At 41.3% G+C, this 26698-nt stretch overlaps 2 protein-coding genes across 2 annotated transcripts in view; one reads left to right on the top strand and one right to left on the bottom strand.

Moving 5' to 3' along the window:
* LOC135218259 (peroxisomal membrane protein PEX16-like) overlaps positions 1–19726 on the top strand; it is a 99857-nt gene extending 80131 nt beyond the window's left edge. Inside the window, 2 exon segments of the mRNA XM_064254432.1 lie at positions 5638–5741; positions 19315–19726. Coding sequence (XP_064110502.1) covers positions 5638–5741; positions 19315–19555 — 345 coding nt within the window. The 3' untranslated portion in view covers positions 19556–19726.
* A 3007-nt stretch (positions 19727–22733) lies between these two features.
* LOC135218038 (pachytene checkpoint protein 2 homolog) overlaps positions 22734–26698 on the bottom strand; it is a 122064-nt gene continuing 118099 nt past the window's right edge. The window contains exon 8 of the mRNA XM_064254182.1: positions 22734–23411. Coding sequence (XP_064110252.1) covers positions 23252–23411 — 160 coding nt within the window. The 3' untranslated portion in view covers positions 22734–23251. The remainder of the gene's footprint in view (positions 23412–26698) is intronic.

Here is a 26698-nt window from a genome sequence, read left to right as displayed (position 1 = left end):
ATTTGATTAGTCATTTATATTTATTTCTCATTGTTTTCTGTATGTAAAACTGTGTTTATTCCCTATAAAATATATATTTTTAAAATATTTATAGGGGTCTGGAACGCATTACAGTGGTCCCCCGTATTTGCAGGGGATGCGTACCAGACTCCCCCCCCCCCCCCCATGAAGAGATTAGAACCCACAAATAGTTGGAACCCCTATAAAAATGCTTAAAACCTCCTATTTTGTTAGTTAAAATTCAAGAAAAACCTACTAAATTTGTATACCAGGTTTTTTTAATAGTTTTTGACAAAAAGTGCATTTAATGATGAAATTGATTTTAAAAAATCTGGATTTTGTGGATATTTCTCAGAAAAGTACTGCGAATAAATGGCAAATTTTTTTTTTTTTTTTTTTCTTTTACCATGAAAATAAGGGGGGGGGCGGGGGGGGAAATGTTCCAGAGAGAAATTACAGTGGACCCCCCGTATTCGCGTTCTCCGGATTCGCGGACTCACACATTCGCGGATTCACACATTCGCGGATTTCTCTTGGGAACGTTCCCCGCATTATTCGCGGAAAATTTGCGCATTCGCGGTATTTTTTTTCTATGAGAAATATCCACAAATTCCTGGTTTTTGTGATCAATTTCATCATAAAATGCACTTTTTGTGATAAAACCATTAAAAAACCAAGTATGAACATTTTTAGTGGTTTTTCATAAGTTTTAACTAACAAAATAGGCTGTTTTTAGCGCTTTTATAGGGGTTCCTAACATTCGCGATTCTAACTATTCACTTTTGGGGGGGTCTGGTACGCATCCCCCGCGATACGGGGGGAACAACTGTATATGCGAATGCGTGAGTCTGCGAATACTGTAATTGTATTTACATTATTCTTTATGGGAGTTAATTGTTTCGGTTTTCGTGTAAGGTTCTGGTAAGGATTATGTACAAAAAACGAGGTTCCATGGTACAATGAAAGTAGATGAATGGACCTTATCTGTTTAAAGTTTAAATTATCCATACATAAGATGCAAGCAGTCATATTTTATGAAAATGAAAAGTGGAAGAAAGATGAAAAAATAGATTTAAAATAAGAAATCATAATACTATACCAATTGGCCGGGATGCAAAATTTTTACAATTGATATTTGATACTCGCCTAAATTGGAAAGCTCACATAACATACATGAGGTCAGAATGTAAAAGCATTAAATCTAATTAAAACCCTATTGAATGCTATTTGGGGGCTGATAGGCATACCCTTACTGTACCGTATAATGCAACAGTGTTGTTTATCATTAACTATGGGAGTGAAATATATGGCTCTGCATCAGACATAACACTGAAAATGTTAGACCCAGTTCATAATGAAGGGCTTCAAATATGTTCAGGAACCTTTAAGATCATCACAAAGTCATCTTTACAAGTTGAATGCGGCAAACTACCTCTCTTTCTCTATAGAGAGGTAGTAACAATGAAGTGTGCCCTGAGAATTCAGTCAAGTGATTCACCAAACAAAAAATTATTTGAATTAAGAGATGTATTGAGTCACTGAATATAAATATACAGTTACCTTCAGTAGTAAAATTACCTCCTTGGAATATGAAAAAAATAAAAATTTGCATAATTAAAATATTTATCCCAGAACACCATAGACAACATACAGTAGAACATATAATCCAAAAAGGTCCACATTATGCAATATATATAGACAGATCTAAATCAGAGCATGGAGTGGGATATGCTGCAGTATCCCAAGACAAAGAGTATCAGTTCTCTCTGCTGGACAATGCCTCAGTATTTACAGCTGAGTTATGTGCAATATCATCAGCCATAAAAATATTTAAAGAAGCCTTATTTAATAATTTTGTAATTTATAGCGACTCCAGAAGTGCTACAGAAACCATTCTAAGTTGCAATCCAGGAAATAATATTGTACAACAGATAAGTTTTCACTCCGATAAGTTATATAATAATGGATAAAATATTAAAATATGTTGGATCCCTGTCCACGTAGGGATTAAAGGAAACGAAGAGGCTGATTAAGCAGCTAAGGAAGCAGTCCACATGACAAGAACAAATGTAAACATCCCTATTTGTAACTATAAGATATATAAAAACCATCATTATTAATAAAAAATGACAAAATATATGGAGTGAGGAACCTATATAAATAATAAATTGAAACATGAAATCAGTGTTAGAAAATGGAGTTCATCATATCGGAGAGACACGCATAAGTAAATAGCACGTCTTCGAATAGGCCATAGTACTCATTGGACACATGGGCTCATGGTCCACATGGCCCTGCTCCTGAATGCTCAGAGTGCAAAGTGTTGATAACAGTCGAACATGTGTTGTGTGACTGTCCAAAATATAATCAAACAGCGAATATCAAATTTTGGAAATAAATTGATGAAGGAAAATTTTACCAGAATCATCTACATTTTCAGTAATTCCAGTTTTGATGTTCAAAAGAAACTGTAATTTAATAAAATATAAAAAGTAAATATTAAAAATGCAAAAACCCTTAAAATTTTTTTTGGAATGTTATTAACTTTTTAGTTTGTATATGTGGAAATGTGAGTAGTACTATATTTTATGTTTTTTCATTTATATTCTACTATATTTAATCTTTTTTATTTTTACACCCATAGAATAAACACAATCATGTGCCTAGTGTACATACGAATGCACAAACTCATCACTGGCATCAGAGAATATGCCACAGCTTGTTTTGGTTCATGTTGTTATGATTATGATTTTTTAGATTTATATTTTATGCTATTTGCATTTTTGTTTTTGCTTTATTCTCTTATTTTTTATTTTTAAAACCCAAAAGGTAAACTCCCTCATGTGCCTAGGGTAAGTACGAATGCACAAACTCATTCTCTGTCTTCGGAGAATTTGTTACAGCTTGTTTTGGTTTGTGTTGTTAAGTTTATGATTTTATAAATTTAGATTTTATGCCATTTCATTTATATTTTTACTGTATTTTCTCACTTTCTATTTTTACAACCCAAAAGATAAACAAAATCCTTTAGGTATGTACTTATGCACAAACTCTTTTGCTGGCATTGGTAAACTTCCTACAGTTTTTGTTTTGTTTTGTTACACTTATAATTTTCTTATTTACATTATAAGCCATTCTCATTTATATGTTAACTGCATTTGATCCTTTTTTTACAACCTAAAAGATAAACATAGGGAATGTATGTACACATACGTACTAGTGCCAACAAACAGTAGCATCAGGTTGGTGTGGTGTTATGGAAGATTTGAAATTGCAGTAGCTGAAATTAGTCCAGGATTAGTGATGGTTGACCTTTATAAGGCTCTGTTCCACTCGTCTGGGCCTATCTAGTACTTTGTCAGGTTTATGTTATGCTGTATTTGGTAAAGTGATGGATGACTTTTCCGCTACTAATTCATATATCCTATATCCGTTTAAACCTTTTTGTTCATTTTGTATATTGGACCCCTTACTGCAACATCCATATTCATATTCTTTATTTAGGTTTTTAAAGTGCTGCCTTAGTTGTTTCAATATCAGTATTTTTCAGTTTCATATTTTATGTAATTTGCCCAATTTCTGTCTTCTCTCAGACAAAGTTGAAAAATCAGATAACATTGGACAAAGAAGCATACTTCACATAATTAAAATTAATATAAAGGGAGTGGTACATGTTACCATAAATACAGGTATAAAAGAAATTGGCACTAAACTATAAGCTTCTGTCTGCTAGTCTTGTTTGGCAGTGGAGTTATCCTGTGCTTTTTTTTTCTCTCATAACCACTGCACTGGTTGAAATTGAGATTTTGGCTGGGGTAAGTATTTGAGCTGGAGGAATCACAGAGAAGGTGGCTGTTCATGCTGACATGGAATCTAAGTGAAGGGCAGGAGGCTGATGAGAAAAACCACTGATGGATGGCAGACTGGAGAAGTGGGTTCAAAAGGGTGAAGAGCTGGCAGGAATGAGAAGTAGCAGCAAGATAAGGAGGAGCAGCTAGGGTTGTGGAGATAGAACTGGTAGAAGACACAGACAGATGATAAAGAACCTCTGGAGCAGTAGCAACTAGAGTAAAATGATTGGCAGATAAAGGAGTGATGGTGAGAGGAGGCAGGCCTAGCAAAAGTGGCAGAACATTTCTGGCTGGTACCAGATGTAGAAGACTTGTGAGTCAAAGTTGATGATGTAGAAGTTCTGGGAATTGGAGCTGGAGAAGCAGAGGAAGAAGTGCTGGGGTCAGGAATGTAGTTTGAGTTGGGGATTAACATAACATTGAACATAATGGATACTGGCCTGTGTAAAGACAAGCACTATGCCTCAACATAAGAGAGTAGTGATGACAAGAGGCCTGGAAGGCAGCAGTCTCCTTTGATGAGGAAGGGGAGGAGCAGTAGACCAAACAATAGGTGCTGAAGGCTTTCTGTTATGCATTGTTGGAGGACTGATAAGAGGTAGTCTGTATGCTAGTAGTCCACAACATTTGGAAGAATAGACAAGCAAGACGCTACTCGAAAAGGAAGTGATAGAATAACTAGAAAAATACTCTTGATGTCAGCCAGTCCATCATCCACTGTAGAAATGCTGGTAGCAGTAGCAGGGACAATTAGACACACTTGAGACATAGGAAACATTATCATGAGCTTGCAAATGTTTGGAAGTTTATATGGATCACTTATGGAGGAATACAAGGACCACTTACAAAGTAGGGCGCCAGTCAGAGCATATCACATGTAACATTAGGAGAGCAAACTTTGTCATGACAATAAAGTTTATAGGGTAGCAAAAGAAACAACATTATAATTTTAAGAAATAATGAACTAAGTTATCAGTGTAGAAAAGAATTATCTTGCAAACATTATGTAACAGTATTTTTTGGAAAAGTTAATTAAAGGATCCCACCAAACACCATTCAAAAAACAGTGCTCTAGCACATACAATAGTGAAATACAGTAAAGTATTCAGGAAAAAACAGACCCTCCCAAAAAAAAAGTAATATAAAGAGTAACTTAATAATTAGTTGTTGCTATACTTTAAATGCTTAAAGGGTAAACCATAACTCCACGAAAAGACAGACATCAAAGCAGTTAACAGTTTCTGAACTGTAATAAGCACACATTTCAGTCATGACATACTCTTCGTCATAGAATTCAAAAGTAAAGCAGAGCAAACATTTAAAATTGATACACACTCAATCTTCACCAAAACATAAAAAACTGATACACACTTAGTCTGCACCAAAACATAACTACTTGACATTGGGAAAGCTAAGTTACAAAACTTTTGAAAATATTGTTAATTCTATATTTTGACACTTGCATTCCTGATAATGAAAAGATGAATGAAGGAAAAAGGGTGAAGTTCTGCCAAATTTAATGCAAGAGAAAGGGAAAAACTGCAAGCTCAGAATAAGTCAGCAGACAAAATTTGACCCTTTTGTATAAGAAATGAAGGAGTTTTGTCAGCACCAACTGTTATCAAGTTGTGGAAGTGCACAATAAGGCCAAGTAAAAGTTATGGGTTTTTGCATCACCGAATGGTTTTCTCTTAGCTTTTTTATTTACAACATACTTACTTTAAGGAATAACTTTGAGGCAAGTAAGGAACAGCTTTCAGGACAAGTATTTTTATTTGGATTTCAGGTGATACACATAATACGACCATTAAGCCATCTTAGCAGTCTTTACATATTTGGAAAGCAATCTTGGACACCATGGCTACTATCTCTTGGAATGGACTTTGTAAGGTTAGTAAAATATCCCAAGAATTTTTTTTTTATCAAAGTATCTTTTCTTTTTTACAAGAAATTCCAGCTTTACATAATTTACTGTGTCATATTATGGTTAACCAGCTTATAATTGTTAATCAAAAGACATTACTTACAGAATGACTAAATGAATTTTGTGTCTGATTTCTAATAGCAGTGACTAAATGAATTTTGTGTCTGATTTCTAATAAATACTGCTGGGAATTAGCATCATATGCTTGTATTGTTTGGGATTAAATAATCACAGGTATCAAAAAGATCAAAATATTTTTCAATATATACTAAATACTTTTGAGAGTATCTAAAAATAACAATTTGTCAAAAATTGTATTTTTCCTAACTATACACACCTGAGGTTCTTTACAATAGGAAGGTACTTAGCGGCAGCTGAACTGGTCGTAAGCTTTTGAACAAGGGGTTCGGTAGTTAGCTTGCTTGAGGCCCAGGAAACACAGAGTGAGGGGTGGCATGAGGTGGGACTATATGTAAAGGACCTCAGGTTTGTATAGTTAGGAAAAATACAATTTTCGACATTGTTATTTGTTCCGATACGGAATACAAACCCTCGGTCCTCTACAATAGGAAGACTCACTTATTGGTGGGTGGAATCTGAGTCTTATGAACAGACTGGTGTTCGTCTTACCTTGGATTCCCTCCCTGGTTGTAAGAGCAGAGGGAGGGATCCTAGCCTCTGCCCAGCTGATCGGGGTGTGCACCGCAGGATCAGAGGTCAGACTTCTGGACCAAATCATGAGGGAGGCAAGTGTACCTCTTATAATTAACAAAAAGCAAGAACTAGTTCCTACTTCAAGAGCCAAAGTAAAGTTATGGGTTTGTCTCTTGTTGGCTTCCACTTCCCCCCTTGTTGGGGAGTGGTGGATAAACACTTCTATCCCTACTGAAAGGGATAGAATGGGGCTTGGTTGTGTAGCTTACCTACATTGGCTTCCTGTTCAGCGTAGTGACGACCACGGCCCTCTGCCCTCAGGTAGAGGGAAGAATGAAGGAGGAAGAGAAGCCAGTCACACTCTTTCACTCGTCCATACATACAGTCACACAAGGATGCCATACTGTTCTGTCCGCTCGGGTGCTGGGTAGACTACACAACTTGTTGAGCAGCCACCATGGGTCCCAAGGAAAAGGTGTCCAAGGACCTGTGGGTGATATACCGAAGGTAGAAAGAAGTGAAGGTGGTCTGGTTGGGCCAAACCCCTGCCTTCAGAACCTGTGCCAGGGAGAAGTTCTTGCGGAACGCAAGGGTTGGACCAATACCTCTGACTTCATGGGCTCACGGACGAAGGGTACGGGTGTCGTCACTGCCAGGTGTCTCGTACGCCCTCCTGATCACCTCACGCAGCCAGAAAGAAAGTGTGTTCTTGGAAACTTCTTTCTTGGTAACCCCGGTGCTAACGAAGAGGCTTCGACACTCAGGCCTGAGGTGCCAAGTTCTCTTCAGATAGCGCTGTAGTGCCCTCACAGAACAAAGCAGCATTTCATCCGCATTATTATCGCTGAAATCCTTCAGGGAGGGGATTGTGAAGGACTCGAACCAGTTGTCAGGGACCGAAGGATTCTGAGTCTTCGCTACGAAGTTCTGGACGAAATCGAGCGTCACAGATCCCCATCTCCTGGAATGCTTAACGTTGAAGGAAAGACCATGAAGTTCGCCTACTCTCTTTGCCGATGCCAGGGCCAGCAAGAAGAGGGTCTTAAGGGTCAGATCCCTGTCTGACGACTCCCGGAGTGGCTTGAAGGGTCTGCGAGTCAAACTCCTAAGGATGAGAGTCACATCCCATCCCGGGGGCCTGAGTTCCCTGGGTGGGCAAGACCTCTCGAAGCTCTTCATCAGGAGGGAGATCTCGAAAGAAGAGGAGATATCCACACCTCGCAGTTTAAGGACTAAGGCCAGGGCAGCTCTGTAGCCCTTAACTGCGGAGACGGAGAGGAGCTTCTCTCGGCGAAGGAAGACGAGGAAATCCGCTACCTGCTGAAAAGAGGCTCTGAGAGGAGAGACCCCGTCCACGACACCAACCACAGAAGACGGACCACTTCCCCTGGTAGACAGCCGCAGAGGACTGTCTGAGGTATCCGGCCATCTCTGTCGCTGCGCTGCGAGAAAAGCCTCTCGCTCGCAAGATGGATGGCACAGGAGGTTGTGCCAGGGGGGAATCTCTCTCGGCGCTCCGGCAAGCAGAGCCAGCAGGTCTGGATACCAAACGGCTTGAGGTCGTTTGGGCGCCACCAGGATCATCCGAAGGTTCGCAGTGATCAGCGCCTTGCTGATCACTTTGCGAATCAGACAGAACGGGGGAAAGGCGTAGACAGAGGTTGTCCCACGGATGCTGAAGAGCGTCCTCTGCGGCTGCCCATGGGTCCGGCACAATCGAGTAGAAAACCTGAAGTTTTCTGTTATGTCGGGTGGTGAACAGATCCACAACTGGGTGCCCCCACAGGTTGAAGAGCCTTTCCGCCACGTCTGGATGAAGGGACCACTCGGTTCCTAATAGGTCACCTGATCCCGACGACTGAGCTTGTCGGCTACCACATACCTCTTGCCCAGAATGTAGCGAGCTGACAACTCTATTGAGTGTGCCGTGGCCCACTCGTGCACCTGCAGCGTCAACAGGTGCAGCGGGAGGGACACTAGGCCCCCCTGCTTGTTGACGTATGCCACTACTGTGGTGTTGTCACACATCAAGACCACCGAATGTCCCACCAGACAGTCCCGGAACTCTTGGAGAGCGAGCAACACTGCCTTGAGCTCCAGGACGTTGATGTGAAGGTGCTTGTCGCGATGGTCCCACACACCTGCAGTCAGCAACTCCTCCAGGTGTGCGCCCCATCCCTCGGTCGATGCGTCCGAGAAGAGAAGCATCTACGGGGAGGGGAGTGCGAAGAGGCACTTCTCTTACGAGGTTCCTGTTGTCCAGCCACTAGGGAGGATTCCTTGCCTGTGACCAACACTCCACTGAAGAGACTGCAGGTGAAGACGTCCGTCGAGAGACGACAGGTGGCCGATCACGACTTGCCACTGCTGAGCCAGTTGCTCCTGTCGTTACAGGAACTGCTTACTGCCTCCCTGAACCTGCTGATCCGTGAATCTGCGGGGAAAACTTGCCCTGCTGCTGTGTCGATCAGCATGCCCTGGTACTTCATCCTCTGTTTGGGTTCGAGCTCTGACTTCTCGTAATTCATAACGATTCCCAGATCGCGGCAGAATTTGAGGAGTCGATCTCTGTCCTGCAGCAACTGTGAGTGGGAGCTCGCCAGGACTAACCAATTGTCGAGATACCTCAAGAGACGTATCCCTACCGAGTGGGCCCAAGCTGACACCAGCGTGAACACCTGTGGGGCAGTTGAGAGACCGAAACAAAGTGCCCTGAACTGGTACACCGTCCCGTCAAGGATGAAGCGGAGGTACTTCCTGGAGGATTGATGGACGGGTATCTGGAAATACTCGTCCTTCAAATCCACAGAAAGCATGAAGTCGTTCTCCCTGATGAAATCGAGCACCGAACGTGCTGTTTCCATCGTGAACCGAGTCTGGTGAACGAATCGGTTCAAGGGAGAGAGATCTATCACCGGGTGCCAGCCCCCCCGAAGACTTCTCCACAAGGAAGAGGCGGCTGTAGAAGCCCGGCAACTGATCCTGAACGATCTCCACAGCTCGTTTGCTCAGCATAGCTTCTACTTCCTGCCGAAACATCACGTCCTTGGTCGAGCCAGGAACGCAGGTTTGGAGATGGACCGGGTTGGAGGTGAGGAGTGGCCGAGACTCGAAGGGTAGTAAGTATCTCTCCTGAAGGATGTTTACTATCCAGGTCTCCGCACCAATGGCTCGCCAGGCACCCCCCCACTTCAGGCAGCGTTTCCCACCTCTCTTCAACTTCTTCTTCCCTGCTCCCCCTCGTGAGAAGGAGGGCTGGTGACGGTCGCTCCTTGAAGAAGTTGAAGGCAGTGTCTTTCCTTTGGGCTTCGACGACGCGATTGTCTTGGCCACAGAGGAAGCGCTAACCAAACTCTTAGGCTTGGCCACAGTAACTCGAGACTGCCTGGTGTACTAAATGGTCATTGTCATCAGTGCGCTGTCTTTCCACCGCAGCGTTCACCATCTCTCCTGGGAAGAGAGAGGAGGAACTCTGCACCGGTCCGTTGTGAAGACCCAGAGCCTCCTCATGCCTGGCCGCCCTGGCCACTCGGGTGAGAACAGCGTCTCTACGCCGAAGAACCAGGTTGGCCCACAGGTTGGCCGTCTGGTGGGCCAGGTAGGTGATAGCCCTACCCCCAGACAGGCACAGTCTCACGAAAGCCGGGTCCCCTTCAGGAGTGATGTTCCCTAAGGAGGCCGCGGTTTTCGACACTGTGAGGGACCACAGGTCAAGCCATGAGACTGCTTGGAAGGCTGCCATTGCGGTAGACTCCAAGGCAAGTGCCTCCTGCTGCGAGAACCAGAGGTTCTCCGACAGGAGCTGCGGCAGAGACACCCCCGGAGTTAGCCTGGCTAGCTCTGGGTTAAACCTGTTTGGGCGGCAGAGGGTCCTGCGAAGGCACATAAAAGCGCCTCTGTCGCGGTAGAGGTGGAGGAAGGAGCTTAGCAGACCTACTGGACCGAAGCGAACCCTCCTGTCCGGAGACGAGAGCGTCCACTTGGCCCAGTACGCTGTCAGCCAAAGCTGACAGCGTACTGGGCCAATCAGCAAAGCTGATTGGGGCAGACCCACCGCCGTCCTGGGTTCCTTCTTAGGTCCCCAGAACGCCTCCAAGCCCGATGTGGGTTCAGCAGGTGGGAGCGGCGATCCTTCTCCGAGGTTGTTGTGCTGACAGATCAGCGCAATTACCTCCGCGAACGACCTCTGGATCTCGAGAGTGACTGCATCCTGTGGAGACGGACCGTCAAGCCCTTCCAACGAGAATGCCTCTCGAGAACCTCCTCCTTCCACAGGAGGAACCACAACAGACCCCTCCGGGTCTCCTCCTACCACTTGCGCGTACAATCTGGTTGGTCCGAGGACCGTGCCAGGTTCGTAGGGCGTCATGGCGGGATCTTGAGGGGTGGTGTGCTGAGGGGGCTGCAGGCAATTGCCAACCCGCGGTGGCAATCGGTCTGCAGGCCTGGTCGAGCGGCTGGACCGAGAACAGCAGTGACGGTCCCGAGCGTTAGAAGAGCTGCTGCTTGTCCCCCTCTCCGCCCGGTCCCGGAAGGAGCGGCAGTCAGGGGACCTGCAGAGTCCACTGTCGCGGTGGTTGTGAGGCCTATCCTCACGGCGCGTCATGCCGCCTGGACCAGCTGAAGCTGGTTCAGGCGACCAAGGGGACCGTTGCGTCAACCCTGGGTACCAGCGCGTCGCCACGAGAGCGATCTCTGGTCTGGTGAGAGTCGCCCGAGCGACTCCCTCCAGTCTTCTGTCCCGTGCCTGGATCCTGGCGCCGAGAGAACTCGGATGCCTGGGTCTTGGCTGTCCGGTCACCCGCAGGTGACCGAACACTCGGTGACTCTTGCGAATGAGAGGCCGAGATGGTACCTGGCGCCAGGTGAGGAGGTGCCGGTGCTAGCCGACACTCCTCCGGTCCCCGTCTTCTTCTTCCTTGCGGAAGGAGAAACGGGCCCTGTTCCCAAAGTCCCAACCGTCCCACCGGAGCGGGACGGTCCCTTAGAAGTCTCGGCACGAGACTTCTTAGGTGGGGAGGAGGCAGCCTTCTTCTTCTTTGGCTTGGGGGCCTTAGAAGTTGAAGGGGAAGCGGCGGCAGGCGACAATGACGAAGACGACACCTTCCTCCTCTTCCTCTTCGTCAGCACCACCGTCAGGTCTTCCATCCAGGATGGAGCCGGGGCAGTTGCCGAAGCAACAGGGCCCGACTGCACCTGTCCGGAAGGACCTGGGGTGGGAGCAGCAACACCACAGGCAGGAACTGGTACCAAGGCTAGAGCGGCAACGAAATCAGGAACAGGAGGCGGGGCAGGAACCGTTAGCATCCTCTGCACAGGGGGTAGGTTTAGTGGCGAGCTCTTGTGACACCGGAAGTCTGGGGCTGTGGCAGGAGCGGGAAAACCAGGAGGCGGCATAGCAATGGGCAAGGATATCTCCGGCAGCGGAGCCTGCACAGCGGCTGTCGGGGTCATTGTGGCTACGTGCTGCGTATATACCAGGTGAGGCGGAGCAGCGTAGCCCAGCGTAGCCCGTCGTGGTAGTCGTGGTGGTAGGCCTGTGCGTAACCGGCGTCGCCCCTCTCGCCAGATGACTAAGCAGCCCCTGGCCTGTCGGTGTCCCTTGCAGCCCCAGCGAGTACCAGGCCCTACCGAGATCGTCGCCCGTGGTCAGCAAGTCTGAGGGAGGGAAAGTCAGGTAGATTAGTGGGGGGGGGGGGGGGGGGGGGAGGGAATAGTTCCCAGCCCGAGTGAATGGAGGACCCCGAGTACAACTGGATGTCGGGGTTTCTCGCCCCCTCCTCTACGCTCGACTGATCGAGGGAGGAGAGGGAGCGAGAAACCTCCCCCAAAGGGGAAGGAGCCATACAAGGAAGCTGAGCGGAGGGAGAGGAGGAGCGAGAAACCTCCCCCAAAGGGGAAGGAGCCATACGAGGAAGCTGAGCCGGAGGGTGAAAGGAGGAAGACATATCAGTAACCAAGGGCATAGCCGGGGATTCCTCCTCCGACTCCTTAGCCGGCTTCCGCGGCTTCTTCCTTCCCCCATAGCGCTCCGACCAAAAAATACATGTGTCACAAGTCTCAGTGCGAGAGCATTCACGCCCTCTGCACTGAGCACAAAAAATCAGGAGGATCAACCTCCACAGAAGAGCGGAAAGCCCCACGCTGGCATAGTCTAACGGTTGATGGGGGGTGAGGGGGTTTCTCCGGCTCTTGTTGCATAATTTCCATAATAAATGAAAACCAAAAACAGATACGCACTTACTTTTGTACTTGCAAACACACAAGTAAAAGAAAAAGCTAAAAAGTCTTCACACAGTGAAGTAAACCAAGCATACGACAGAAGAGGGCAGAGAGACTAAGAGCAGCATATCCATCCACGAGCACGGCCGAAAGCAAAGTGACTTCTTGCCTCGCAGTCGAGCGTACCGCTAACTGCCGGACAAGTAGTTAACTACCGAACCCCTTGTTCGAAAGCTTATGACTGGTTCAGCTGCCGCTAATTACCTTCCTATTGTAAAGGGCCGAAGGTTTGTATTCCATTTTTTAGATTTAGATTACTTTCCCGCCACTGGCCAGTGGCATAAGGCTGATACAGTTCCTCTCCATCTGTCTCTATCCCGAGCCATTTCCCTCTCTTCCTCTAAGTTTTGGATTTCATCCTCAAGATCCCTGACAATTATGTCTATCCACCTCGTTCTTGGTCTACCCCAGCAGTCTTCTTCCTATTTGTACTGCTCTCAGTGCTCTCCTGGGGTCTCTATTACTCTTCCATCCTCTCAAACATGTCCAAACCATTTCAGCCTTCACCTCTTCAACCTGGGTTTACTGACTGGCCTTTGCCTCAATCTCACCCTGATGTCTTCTAACATAATCATCCATTTAATGCCAAGTATTCTTCTCAGCAGCTTCATCTCAAAAGCATCCAACCTTTTCTCCTCTGTTCTGGTTAGTGCCCAGGTGGACGAACCATACATCAGGACTGGTAGTACTATGCATTGAATATTCCTCATCTTAGTTCTCAAGCTGATTTCATGCCTCGACCAAACGTTTTTTCTCAGAACCTCAAAAGCTCTTGCTGCTCCTAGTTTTCTTCTTTGTATATCTTCAATTTGCCTCCCGTCTGCTGTTACCACACTTCCCAAGTAAACAAACTTCTCAACTTGCTTGAGTTCCTGTCCTCTGATTGTCATATCCTCCATGTCACCATCATCATCCTTACTCACAACCATGATCTCGCTCTTCTTTGTGCTGATGTTCAAGCCAAAATTCTGTGTCTCTGTCTCCATCCTCATTACCATACCTACCAGCACCAGCCACGTATCAGCAACCAACGCAAACATCATCAGCAAAGTCCAAATCCATAAAAAACTTCTCCACCAATACTAGCCCCTATGTTTTCATTCTCCATCACTCTTCTCATTTATATGGTCAATATATACATTAAACAAGGTGGGTGACATAACACATCCCTGTCTTAGCCCACGTTCCAACTGGGAACCAGTCACTTTGCTGTCCATCCAGCTGTACACAGCTGCACACACCTTGGTACCAGTTCTTTAGTATCCTTATCACTTTCAGTGGTATACCATAGTGTTCTGCCACTCTCCACATTCCATCTCTCCATACTGAATCATACGCTTTCTCCAAGTCTATAAAAGCACAGAATATTGGCTTTGCATACTCCCATCTCTTCTCGATTATCTGTCTTAAGGTGAAAATTTTGATCCACTGTTGACCTTCCACTTCTAAAACCACACTGCTGTTCTCTAAGTTTCTCTTCTACTATAGGTCTTATTCTGTTAAGTATTACTCTCATGAATATCTTCCCTGGGACTGACAGTAAACTTATGCCCACGATAGTTACCCACACTCCCTTTTGCTTCCCTTATTTTTATATATTGGTATCATAATTGCCTTTTTCCAATCACTTGGTACCACCTCTGTTTTCCAAACTATGCTAAAAACAACTCTTAATGCCTCTATCATCCTTCGTCCTCCTGCTTTTAGCATCTCTGCAGTTATCCCGCACACGCCAGCAGTTTTTTCCATTTTTTACAGATTTTAAGGCCTCTTTCACCTCTTCTGCACTAATGTCTTCTTCTTGTACCTCCAGAGCCTCGTTTAAATCTGCAATGCACTCATCCCTACCGGTAGTATCAACATTTAGGAGTCTTTCAAAACTTACCTTGCAAACAGATTCCTTTTCTCCATTTCGTCTGTGACCAAGTTCCCATCTTCATCCAACATGCCATCACTCCCTCCAAACCTTTTCTGGCTTGCGTTACCTCAAGAATCTCACAGCTGCAAACATAGCCCTGCTCTCCGCCAATTTCCAATTAGCTGCTTCAACTTCGGTAGCTCTTTCTTTCCAAAACCATGTTTGGTCATGCTTCATCCTATCACTTAGTTCTCTCAGCTTTCTATTTCTTCGTCTTTTTAGTTGTTGTTTCTTCTCTAGGTCTTGTTCATCGTCCATTTGAACTCTCAACCTTTGTTGCTCTTCACTTAAAACTTTTGCTTCATCACTAAACCAAGGTTTGCTGTTACTTCTCTTATAACCTAACACCTCTGTTGCTACGTCCTTAGTATCTGAACTTAATATTGCCCAGGATTCCTCTGAATCCATATCCATATTTTCCATACCAATTAATGCCGCAAATTTGCTTACCTTCACCTCATACTGTTGTTTAACTCTTTCATTTTCTCACTTATCCACATCAAACTTTATAGTTCTCCTTTTTTCTTGATTGGCCTGTAACTTTATTCTAATCTTGGATATTACGAGTTTGTGGTCGAAAGAAGGAACACGGCAGCCCTAAAAGTTCTGGTGTCTAATATAGACTTCTTCCATTTCTGAATTACAATACATAATCTATCAAATTTTGTACAGTCCATTTGGCGACACCCAGTGAGTTTTGTGCTCTAATTTATGGTTGAAATATGTGTTTGTTATAGATAACCCAGATGCACCACATAGCTCTAGGAGTCTTCTCCCATTATCATTTCTAGCTCCCAATTCCAAATTTTCCAATTGTTCCCGAAAGCCATCATCACTCTCTTCCTACTTAGCGTTAAAATCCCCCATCATTAACAACATATCATGTCTTCTAACCCTCTGTATAACTCCAGTTAGCTTTTCATAAAATCATCCATTCTCTTCTCCTCTCTCTTCAGTAGGGCATACACCTATAACAGTGATGTTTGTATATTTACCTCGCAACCTGCAGTGACTATTCTCTCATCAATACATTCATAATGCTCCAACATTTTTTTCAGCTTTCTTACTCAAAGCAATTGCTACACCTCTCTCATGTTCTCCGGTCTTTACCAGAATAGATGAACAACACATCCTCTTTTCTTACTTTTCCACACCCAAGCCACCTAGTTTCACTCAATCCAGCAATCTCCAAGTTGTATCTCTTGATTTCCTGTGCCACTAAAACTTGATCTTCCCTGTCATATACATTGTTCTCGCATTTAGACATCCAACTCGACAACTTTCTTTTGTGTTGAAGGGTGGCCGACTCCCTTCTGGTGAGGCACCCTCTGTGACCATCTTTCCACCAACCTCCTCCCACCAATGTCTTGAGGGTTTGGGAGGAAAGCATCATATGAGCCAGTTCGAAGTAAGGGACCAAGGTCCATGGCCACCCTGGCTCGGGCCTCATTAGTATCCTCAGGACCATGGTGAAGCTCACATCTCCCAATGTTCGCAACCCCAACTGTATGTTTCTGTCGTAGGGTATCTTTTATGATGCAGGTTAGGAGCCCACACCAAACCCTCCCCATTTATCCGGGCTTGGGACCGGCATGGCAAGCTTTCCTGAAAACTTAATAACAGAATAGTTTCTGTGAATTTGTTCCTCAGATGTAATGGTGCATAATTTGTTGAAAGATGATTTTCAATTTCCTCTTTATTTAAATACAGCAAGCATCCTTTTTTTAAACTGTCAATCATGAAGTACTGTATATACAGCAAGCATCCTTTTTATAAACTTTGTCAAGCATGAAGTACTGTATATAGCATTGTCAGTTGGAGTTCTGTTTTTTGTCGTCCACATTTATGACCACTAAATTAAGTGTCCATTCTTATGAACCTTTTTAAAGATCAAGACCCTTGCTTTGATAGGACTTTTTGTTCCATTGGTAAAATATTAACCAACAGACAAAATTGTCCAAAGATATATTATTTGTGATGAATCTTACCTGCTATTGAAGTTAGTTTACATTTTTGTGCTGTAGGTGTAATCGGAATTCAAAGAAAAAAAGAATATTTGGCTGACTGGGATGGGCTGTCTAGTTCACATGTTCTCCAGCAGGCAAGTTTAGAATATTTCTGTTCTAGTCAGAATTATTCTTGCCATATTGAAGGTTGGTGCACCTGTGCATTCACATTCTATTTTAGGAATATTTTGACTAGCTGTCTTCCATGGCATTGTACTGTAAGTAATAAAAGCATGTGGTGCACTGTAGGCAGTGTCCCTTTGGTCTTCAACATTTCTGCTTCCTTTCTGTCATCTTGATGTCCAACCAACCCATCTCTCTGTTCATGGTTTTATTTGGTTTCATAAATCGATTCAGAAGATTTAATGTATGCAGCAAAATGGTGTCGTAATAACATATATTCCTCTCTTTTTTTTCCTTAAGAGAAATAATTTAGTTTGAACTGCTAAGGCCCAACTCCTTTAGTTGCAGTGGGGACAGTTATCTTAAACCTGTTTTGTCTTGATTGTCTTTAATGTTTAAAATCCTGGGTTTGTGTGTATGGAAGTGCACCCGTGTATCTATTAGTATTATACCATTTTAGTATGGGGCTTCTTGGACCAAGGCACAGGGGGGTCTTTTGTCAGCACTTCTAAAGAGGTTGCTTTCTCCATTTGGCTTCTCTTACTTGCCAGGAAGGATCCCTATATGTACAGGTAGGAATGTATAAAGTTTCTCATAAGAAACTTGAAGTTTGCTTGACAGTGCATGTTCCTTTAGCTGCAGTACCCCACCGTCCTCTCGATGTGGCAACCTGCTAAATTGAACAGGTCAGATTCATCCTAAATAATGTCACCTGACTTTCCACCTTCTCTAACAATTGTTACACATTGCAGTTGTGAGGTTTTCCTCCTGGTACACCTTTCAGAACTTCTTACTGTCCATTGCCTTTTCAGTGCTGAATGACCTTATATCCTAAATAATGAAAATTTTAATAGAATTTTTTTTTTTTAAGTAATATATATGTATTTTTCCTATGATACAAACCATTTAATAAATGGAGTTTCTCATTCAAGGCGCACTTCGGCAGTCACTGACAAACAATAAAAACAAATTCCTATCAGGTAGGCCTTGTGTCCACGTGACCTAAGGAGGCCTAACTTGTCTACTGTGAGAATCAGCCTGTTATACCTGCTATGTCGTCCTATGCTAGGGAGAGCTCAGTAAAATGAGGTGCTGTGGAGGTGGGAAAATCCCTTTATGGAAGAAAAAGCTTGTATTTTGGGAAAGATACAAATTATACATACAAATTTATTTCTTCCGACAGAGATAGACCCTTCATATTGTTCATTGTGCGCTCGACAAAGTTATCATAAAGGCACATTCATGGAAACTCGCAAGGCAAAAAAAAGTGCATGTCCCTGGCCCTCTCTGCTTTCTTTTATGGAGGAGGCAAGTATTAGTCAGTTGTTAAGGTCAGTTGGATGCCTTGGAATGTGCCCTAGAAGAGACAAGCTGGAAGACCTGGGAAAATGTCGCTAGACCAAAGCAGAGAGCCCTGAACTGGTATGTCACCCTGTTGGTGACGAACTTCAGGCATTTCCTGGTCAAGGTCCTGGGAATGGTAGGGCCTTTTTTGGAATGTAGTACTTGACCGGGCATGGAAGCGAAGGTGGCAACAGTTTCTTCCAACTGGCCTAGGTCAGGAAGTTCTCCTACCAGGTTTTCCAACTCCATGATGAGGCCTTGTATCAGGCAAGACAAGGGCAGGTCAGTGAGGCTAAAATATCTGATGTGAGCCTCTAGGTTGATAAAGCCTCCTCCTTCCTCTGGAGGTTTCAAGTGGGCTAGGTTTTCTTGACCTATGTTTTCTGCTACCTTTCTTTTTACACTGCTGGCCTGTCTTTTGGGTTGGTATAAGTGGAAGTCTCTGCTTGATGAAGAGGCCTCTCTCTCTGCACTGGTCTCCTCCCATTATGTTATTGGTGCAATTCCATTTCCAGTCTGCAGGGTGGAAGTTGGGAAGTACTGGAGAAGGTGAGCCTTTTGCCTCATTTAGATGTAGCAGGAGGGTGAGTTGAGATATTCTGGGTGGCAGGAACTGGGATGGGGCAAAGGTCTCCTGGAAGGTTCACTGTCCCCCTAATCTGCACTTTGAGTGGGACCACCTACATCTCTGTTCAAATATTCTGAAGAGCCGTTTCGTCCATCTCTCCTGACTGCTGTGGGAGTGAGACTTCTTTCTGGCATGTACATTGTCCTGCAAAGTGCTCCTGTTTCGCTAGTTCTGTTCAACAGTTCTGGATCTCCTGGATGATGACCAGCCTCCCCACATTTTAGTAGGATGTCAAGAATTCTGACTGGAATGGAACCTTTCTACACCTGCCTCATGAACAGATGAACTAGACAGTCTATCCTATTTTTTCTTTGAATACTGCTCCTACCTATGGAGCAAAGATGTAAACTTAATTGTAGGTAAGTATCCTAATATGAAATTTTATAAAATATTTAATTCATTTCTACAAATCTCATGCTTATTCCAGGTATGGCCTATTATATATTTTTTGTATTTAGTTCCAGTGCTGGGGTTATAATTTTATAAATCACCTTTTTTCTAATCCTTAGAATATTCACTGTTTGTAGCTTTATATAAAAAAAATTGGTATATGTAACTGTCACTTGTTTTACATTTATCCACAGCCTGAGGTTGTATGATGAAAGCAAACTTACAAAAGTAGAGAAGACTGAAATTATCCATAGAAGAATTGGTCTGCTGTACTATCTTGTACGTTCTCCAGCATTCCATGTTGTGACACACAAGCGCATCGAACACTTTTTGTTGTCTGTTGGCAACACAATTCCTCTAGCTAGGACAATTTGTAAGCCACTCCTTGAATACATTCCTGAATGGCAAAAGATATATGCATATACTTGGAGTTAGGGAGTATGTTAATTATGAGTATGTTAATTATGAATAATTGTTAAAAGAGTATTATAATTGTTAGTTGTTCATTATTTTGTGTCAGAGCCAGTTTTAGCTTTAAAAATAAGTTAATTACTTTTATAATTTTAACAATGGGGAGTAACAATGGGAATAAATATGAAAAATAAATGTGTTATTCACTAAACCTTTTAAGAAAATAAATGAATTATTTTGTCATAATGAGTTCAATATACAGGTATCAAGCAACATTCACAACAATTTATGGTGTTTAACATCAAAGCTCATACAAAAACAAACCTTTTTATTGTACAGTGAGGACAGACAAAGTTCATATACCAAAATACAAACAAGCAAAATCGTGGTCCAATAATTGATTAAACCACACTTGCTATGGGGAAGCCTCCAACTTATGTTCTGTAGGTGTGCAAGTATACATAGTGGGGAAGTGAGCTTAAGGTTAATGGAAAACCAGGAAAGATGAATTGTCATTGTTCAGTTGCAATGCTGAAGGTTTTGCTGTGAAGATTGCAACCTAAGACATTGGGAACTCCTTGTTTGTACTGTCTGGGAAGGCTGAGGGTTTTCTGCTGGTGTATCTCTCTGATGTAATGGCTGGCTCTGGTTGTCCATCTCATTTCTTCCTTTCTAATTTTAGTGTTAGCTGCTGGCTGGGGAGTTAGCCATTACACCAGTGGGTAACAAAAGGGTAAAATACCTCGGATTTATATGCTGTACGATGTGAAGTTTACAGCTACGAATATGGTATCACGACTGCCGAACAACAATTTGACCCACCTTGGCTCCTAACTTTAAACCTGCTCCCCACTATATATACAGTATATCTGTATATTTAATTCACTATTCATTCTGTCTGTTGCAGTGTTTTGAGTTATCAACAGCAGCAGTAGAATGCCCTTATAAAGGGACTTTTTTCAAATTATAATAATACTGTAATAACATCCTAACAACAATCACATTCTGCTAAAACTGGAGGTAAAAGACCCATCTTTTGTAAGTTTTTAAAGTATATTATAGCTTTCATCGGAGAAAATGCAAGTGAAGATTACTCTTTGGACACAGCTCATATATGTTACCCTTGCGGATCTCACTAAGCACCCATTTTCAGTTACATCTATACTACCAAGCAGGTATTCCTGAAAGTTGGGATTAACAGATAAATGATGTTGGTCTAATACATTACCAATATCCGTAAAGAACTCTATCAATAAAGAAGGCGACTTTTAAGTAAAACAATCTATTAATTTTGTCCATGATGTTAACCCTATGGGAATTCGATCTCTCACAAGTGTCTGTTGTAGAATACAATCTCTCAAGGTTCCAGCATAATCAGAGTATCGATATATTTCTTTTATTACTCGGTTTAAAGTTACCTTGCTTGTTGTGTTATTGGGTATGGTGCCATTTCAAAAATGAATGATATTGTCCTTTGATTGTTTAGTGGAAAGTTACCTTGCTTTTTATGATGAGTATGGTGTAATATGTTCTAAAAAGAATTAACACAAAATCAAAACAATGGTATTGCTGGTATAGTGCCAAACTAAAATAAATATGTCACCAAAATAAGATTAAGATAAATAAAAAGATATAGAGACAAAAACCAAAAATCCATTGCATGAATATGACTTTCCAATGATTTTAAAAAATAATAAAAAATATGATCATTGAGATACGCAACTTATTCTTGAACTGTGCAATTGAACAAATTATTTTGCCATTGATATAAAGTTCATGGCTAATTATGCCAGCTGTTCAGCAAAAAATCAAAATAAAAGAACAAAAATCAAGTGTATGTAAACATTAGCTGAAATAAAAGTTCCTTTTTTAAAATTAAAACAATATTAAATTAACATAAATTGCTTTTCAACTCATATAATTTCAGTACAATTTGTGCAAGATATTCTGTAGCAAAGCACAATCAAAGGACTGTAAAATTATACTCTTGATTATGAACACAAAGCATAGCCACTATGAACGAACAAACAAATAAAATACAACTGTTTTGGATCCATACTCACCAAAACCCTGGTCTTCACTGTAATGTGCCCAAGAGTGTACAGCATTACCTAAATTTCCTTCACCTTGGATGATACAATGGGGACATAGGATTTACTGTCTTTACTTTCACTTATTTCCGGCACTGAAGCATCAAAACTTTATTCACTGTAGTTGGAAATCACTAAAAGCACAAACATTTTCTATCATTCTAAGTCAAAGAACATTTTTTTTAAAGCTCCCAAAAGTTGAGAGATCATATTCAGTGCCAAAAAACACTCATATGGGTAGGAAGATGAACATTCACTAATTTGGAGGGATTTTTTCCTAAAAAAGACTTTCTTGTTGCTTTCATTATGAATTCACAAATGACACTACAACACAAAGATACAGAAGCACTCATGGGCAATGTAACACCAAGCTTGAACAGTAAAACAGTCTGTTTCTGAGAAATGTGGGTCATGTCCTGAGCTGTAGGCACTAGCTCTACCCACCAAACGAGCATCTTGTGACATGTGTGAATTTCTTCCTGGTAATGTAAATTTTGAAATTCTGAAGAGTTTATTTAAAAAAAAAAAAAATTTCTTCTTGTGACACCATATGGAGTGAAAGCTCTCTGAGGTTTCAAATATTTTGAAACTAAAAGGCATTTAATAGCCCTCATGGGATAATAATGGATAAAGGATATATTACCAGCTATGCTGTGTTTCTTAACATTTTCACCAAAATATCTTCTGTGGCCTGTCCATAAACTACCAATGCACTATTCCAGTCATGAGCTTTTGCATCTTTTAAAATTTGGTGACATTCATCAAAACTGGCTGCTTCGACAAGATACAAAAGGTTTTAGTCTTCACATTTTTTTTATTTACTGTACTCTTCAGAGCTTTGTTTTTCATTTTAATCTCGTCTAATTTGTACAGACATTACTCTTTGACAGTGTTGATGAAATAGACGTTGACCTCATTTTTCTTATCCTTTAGTTACTTATCATTACTGGAAACCTTTTATGAAACGGTAAATTTATATTGATTATCTTTTCTGTGTATTACACTTTTTTCTTTGTGTATGTGTGTAAAAGATTTTCTTACCTTTCTATATTGCGTCATAAAAAAATATGAAAAAATTAGTGCCTTGTTGGAAAAACTGAAAGGAGAGCATATTTAGTCTCTAGTAATCTTTACTTGCATTTCTTCTGACAAAGGGAGCAGTGGCCTGTGCAAGCTACAGAATTCTGAAGTTTAATGATAATTTACTCACATTAATCTACAAAAAATGGTGTTCCTGGCTCCTAAAATAATAATAATAATGGGATGCTTATGAGTAGATTTTGATGATTTAGAATACTGTAACTACAATATACACATTTTCTATATTTGAAATATTATTATAATAAATATAGGAAAACTTGGTGGTTTTTTATATGTACTGTAATATATCTCAGTAACTTACATACTTATAATGCTACTAATGAATAAATAATGTATATCCTAATAATGTCTGCAGGAATAAAATATGCATTTCTAAGGAAGTTGAAGTATTGTTTTGTATTCTAATAGACAGTCACAATATAAAAAAAATATTCCTGTACAAAATTTTAAAAATATCCTCTATCTTTACTAAAAAAATATAGTCACTTTCATTAAAACAAATATTAAGTAGTATAGATATTTTGCCATTTCATTCTCGTAAATCTCTTCTATCTTGTTTTTCCTTTAAAACTGCCTTCTGCATAGCCATAAGGAACTGTTCATGAGACATTTGGTCCAAACTTGCAAAGAGTGCATGAGCTAAAAATGGAATTTTTCGTAAAACTCTGCCACTGAAGCCTTGACTCATCCTGAAAGAAAAATTAATGTTTTGCTCAACTGGTGATGTGAATTCACCACTACGCACTCTGTAATGAAAATAAAATTTTTTTTATCTTTACTCTATAATGATATTCTCATTATTAACCCTCTTACGCCGAATGGACGCATTAAACGTCGAGTCAAAATGTCTCCTGTATGCCGAATGGACGCATCATACGTCGACTCAAAAAAGTTTTTTTAAAAATTCGCAGAAAAATACTTATAGGCCTACCAGCCAAAAACTTTTGAATCACGCGCCTTGGGGGATGCTGGGAGTTCACGGATCAAGGAGTTGTTTTGTTTACAATCGTTTACGCAGGCGCGCAAGCGCAAATTTCTTTCTTATCGCACTAAAAAGTATCAGTGACAGATCTCAAAAAATATTTGTCACTTTGACATAATATTTGCACCATTTTAAATTATCCTTTACATGAAGTATTATATATGAAAATGTGCGCAATTTCATGTAAAATACAACAAAAAAAAAAATAAAAAAAAAAAAACATCAATGGATTGTAGCTTTTATCAGTTTTGAAATATTTCATATAAATAACGATAAGTGCGAAAATTTCAACCTTCGGTCAACTTTGACTACCGAAATGGTCGAGAAACGCAATTGTAAGGCTAAAACTCTTTATATTTATAGTAATAATCAATCATTTGCCTTCCATTTTGCGACAAATTGGACATCTCCTAGCACAATATTCGATTTTTTATGGTGAATTTATGAAAAAACTTTTTCCTTATGTTCGCGCGGTAACTCTTCCGATAAATTTTTTCGTGCGATTGTCCTAATGTTTGCACCATTTTAAATTTGCCGTTAAATAAAGTTTTTATAAATGGATATGTGCGCAATTTCATGCACAATACAACTAAAAACAACCCATGGTTGTAGCTTTTATCAGTTTGAAATATTTTCATATAGATAACGTTAAGTGCAAAAAATTTCAACTTTTCGGTCAACTTTGACTCTACGAAATGGGTCGAAAAACGCAATTGTAAGCTAAAACTCTTATATTCTAGTAATATTCAATCATTTACCTTAATTTTGCAACGACTGGAAGTCTCCCTAGCAACAATATTTAGATTTATGGTGAATTTATGGAGAGAGAGAGAGAGAGAGAAAAAAAAAAGAAAAAAAAAAAAAAAAAAAAAAATCCTTACGTCCGTGCGGTAACTCTTCCGAAAAAAATCAGAATTTTTTTTTGTGCGATTGTCGAAATGTTTGCACCATTTAAAATTAGCTGTTACATAAAGTTTTATATATGAAAATGTGTGCAATTTTATGTAGAATACAATTAAAAATGAATGAAGGTTGTAGCTTTTCTCTTTATTCGAAATATTTGTATATAATCACGATAAATAGAAAAAAACCATGTTCGGTCAAAATTTGACTCTACCGAAATAGTTGAAAAACGCAATTGTAAGCTAAAAAACCCTTACGGGCCTAGTAATATCAGACATTTATCTTCATTTTGAAACAAATTGAAGTCTCTAGAACAAATATTGTGATTTATGGTGAATTTTTGAAAAAATATAACTTCCCTCTGCACGCTGATTCGCGGCCGCAAATCTCCGAAATGCGTACATCGCATTATCCTAACATTTGCTCCTTTTCATATTAGCCGTTTTATAGAGTTTCATATATCAAAATGTGTGCAAATTCATGAAGAATACAATAAAAAGTAATTGAAGGTTGTAGCTTTTCCCATATCCGAAATATGTGCATATAAAAAAATATATATATAAACATTTTGACATTCGGTCAACTTTAACTCGTCTGAAATGGTCGAAATCTGCAATTCTAATCTAAAACTCTTACAGTATCGTAATATTCAATCATTTTTCTTCATTTTCAAACAAATTGGAAGTCTCTAGAACAATATTTAGATTTACGGTGAAATTTTTGAAAATAAAATTTTTGTTACGTCCGCTTGTTACGAATTCGTACATCATTTTATGATAATATTTTTCCGGTGTTGCTTTTATTGTTTTACAATGTATTATATATCAAAATGATTGCAATTTAGTGTAAAATACAACGAAAAAAAAGTAACTCGTTAGCTTTGACCGTTGTTTTTTGCACAGCGTGATTTGAATACAATTACAGTAGACCCTTGACTCACGAACACAATCCGTTCCTAGACCTTGGTCGTGTTCCAAATTGTTCGTGACTCGGAGCTAATTCCCCATAATGGTTTCAAATGGAATAATATTAATTGGTTCTCAGACCCTTACGAACCAATATATTATGTATATTTTGCCTATTTTACACAGATAATGTAAAAGTCAGTGTAAAAAACCTTAATATATCTAATAATATAATTTAAAATGGTAAACTAACACTATAAAAACGTTTGTAAAGTGAACACTTACTATGACTGGCGAGACTTCTGGCTTGACGGACAAGAGAAGAGGAGGGTGGTGGGTGGGGAGGAGGTTATTGTGCGGAAGGAGACCCTCCCCCATCCAGGTCGGGGAGATCTCGTTCCGGAGATTCACTCTTCTAGGTTTTTTTTGGTGAACGTTTTAATCACAAAACTTATCCTGTCTGTTGCCTTTTCCTTCCTTGCATAACTTTTCTGAAATGGCTCATTAAATTTTCATTGAGCATATTCACGATCCTGTTCGTAACAATTTTGTCCGGATGATACAATTCAAGGAAGCACTGGACATCATTCACTTTTCCAATGCGGCTTTTATCACATCACTGCTGGACATCTAACTTCCTCCCCAGCCTCCTCTTCGTCAGTTGATTGCTCCGAGCAAGTTGCTCCTGCTGCTCTTTGTGGAGTTGAACAAGTTCGTCCGCAGTCAAATCTTCTGAATGTTCAGCGACCAATTCTTCAACATCTTCGTCGTTGACTTGTAGACCCATACTGTTGCCCATGGACACAATTTCTTGCACAATCTCTGCATCGAAGCCCTCAAAGTCACGGACAGTTACGCACTGGGGCCAAAGTTTCCGCCACGCAGAATTTAATGTGCGGTACGTAACTTCAGTCCATGCGTTATCAATGAGGGTTATGCAGTGAAAAACATTAAAGTGCTTCTTCCAAAATTCTTTTAAGGTTAATTTTGTCTCTTCAGTTACACGGAAGCATCTGGAGAAGAGCGCCTTCGTATATAATTTCTTAAAATTGCTAATGACTTGTTGGTCCATGGGCTGGAGAACAGAGGTCGTGTTGGGTGGAAGGAACTTGAACTGAATGAAGTCATGTTCACATGCAGTCAGCCAAGTACGAAGGGTGTGCCGGGGCATTATCCATGATCAGAA

This window comes from Macrobrachium nipponense, chromosome 9 (genome assembly GCF_015104395.2).
Source record: "Macrobrachium nipponense isolate FS-2020 chromosome 9, ASM1510439v2, whole genome shotgun sequence".
In the NCBI taxonomy this organism is placed as follows: domain Eukaryota; kingdom Metazoa; phylum Arthropoda; class Malacostraca; order Decapoda; family Palaemonidae; genus Macrobrachium; species Macrobrachium nipponense.
The sequence above is the reverse complement of the archived record's forward strand: the minus strand, read 5'-3'. Positions and strand labels throughout refer to the sequence as shown.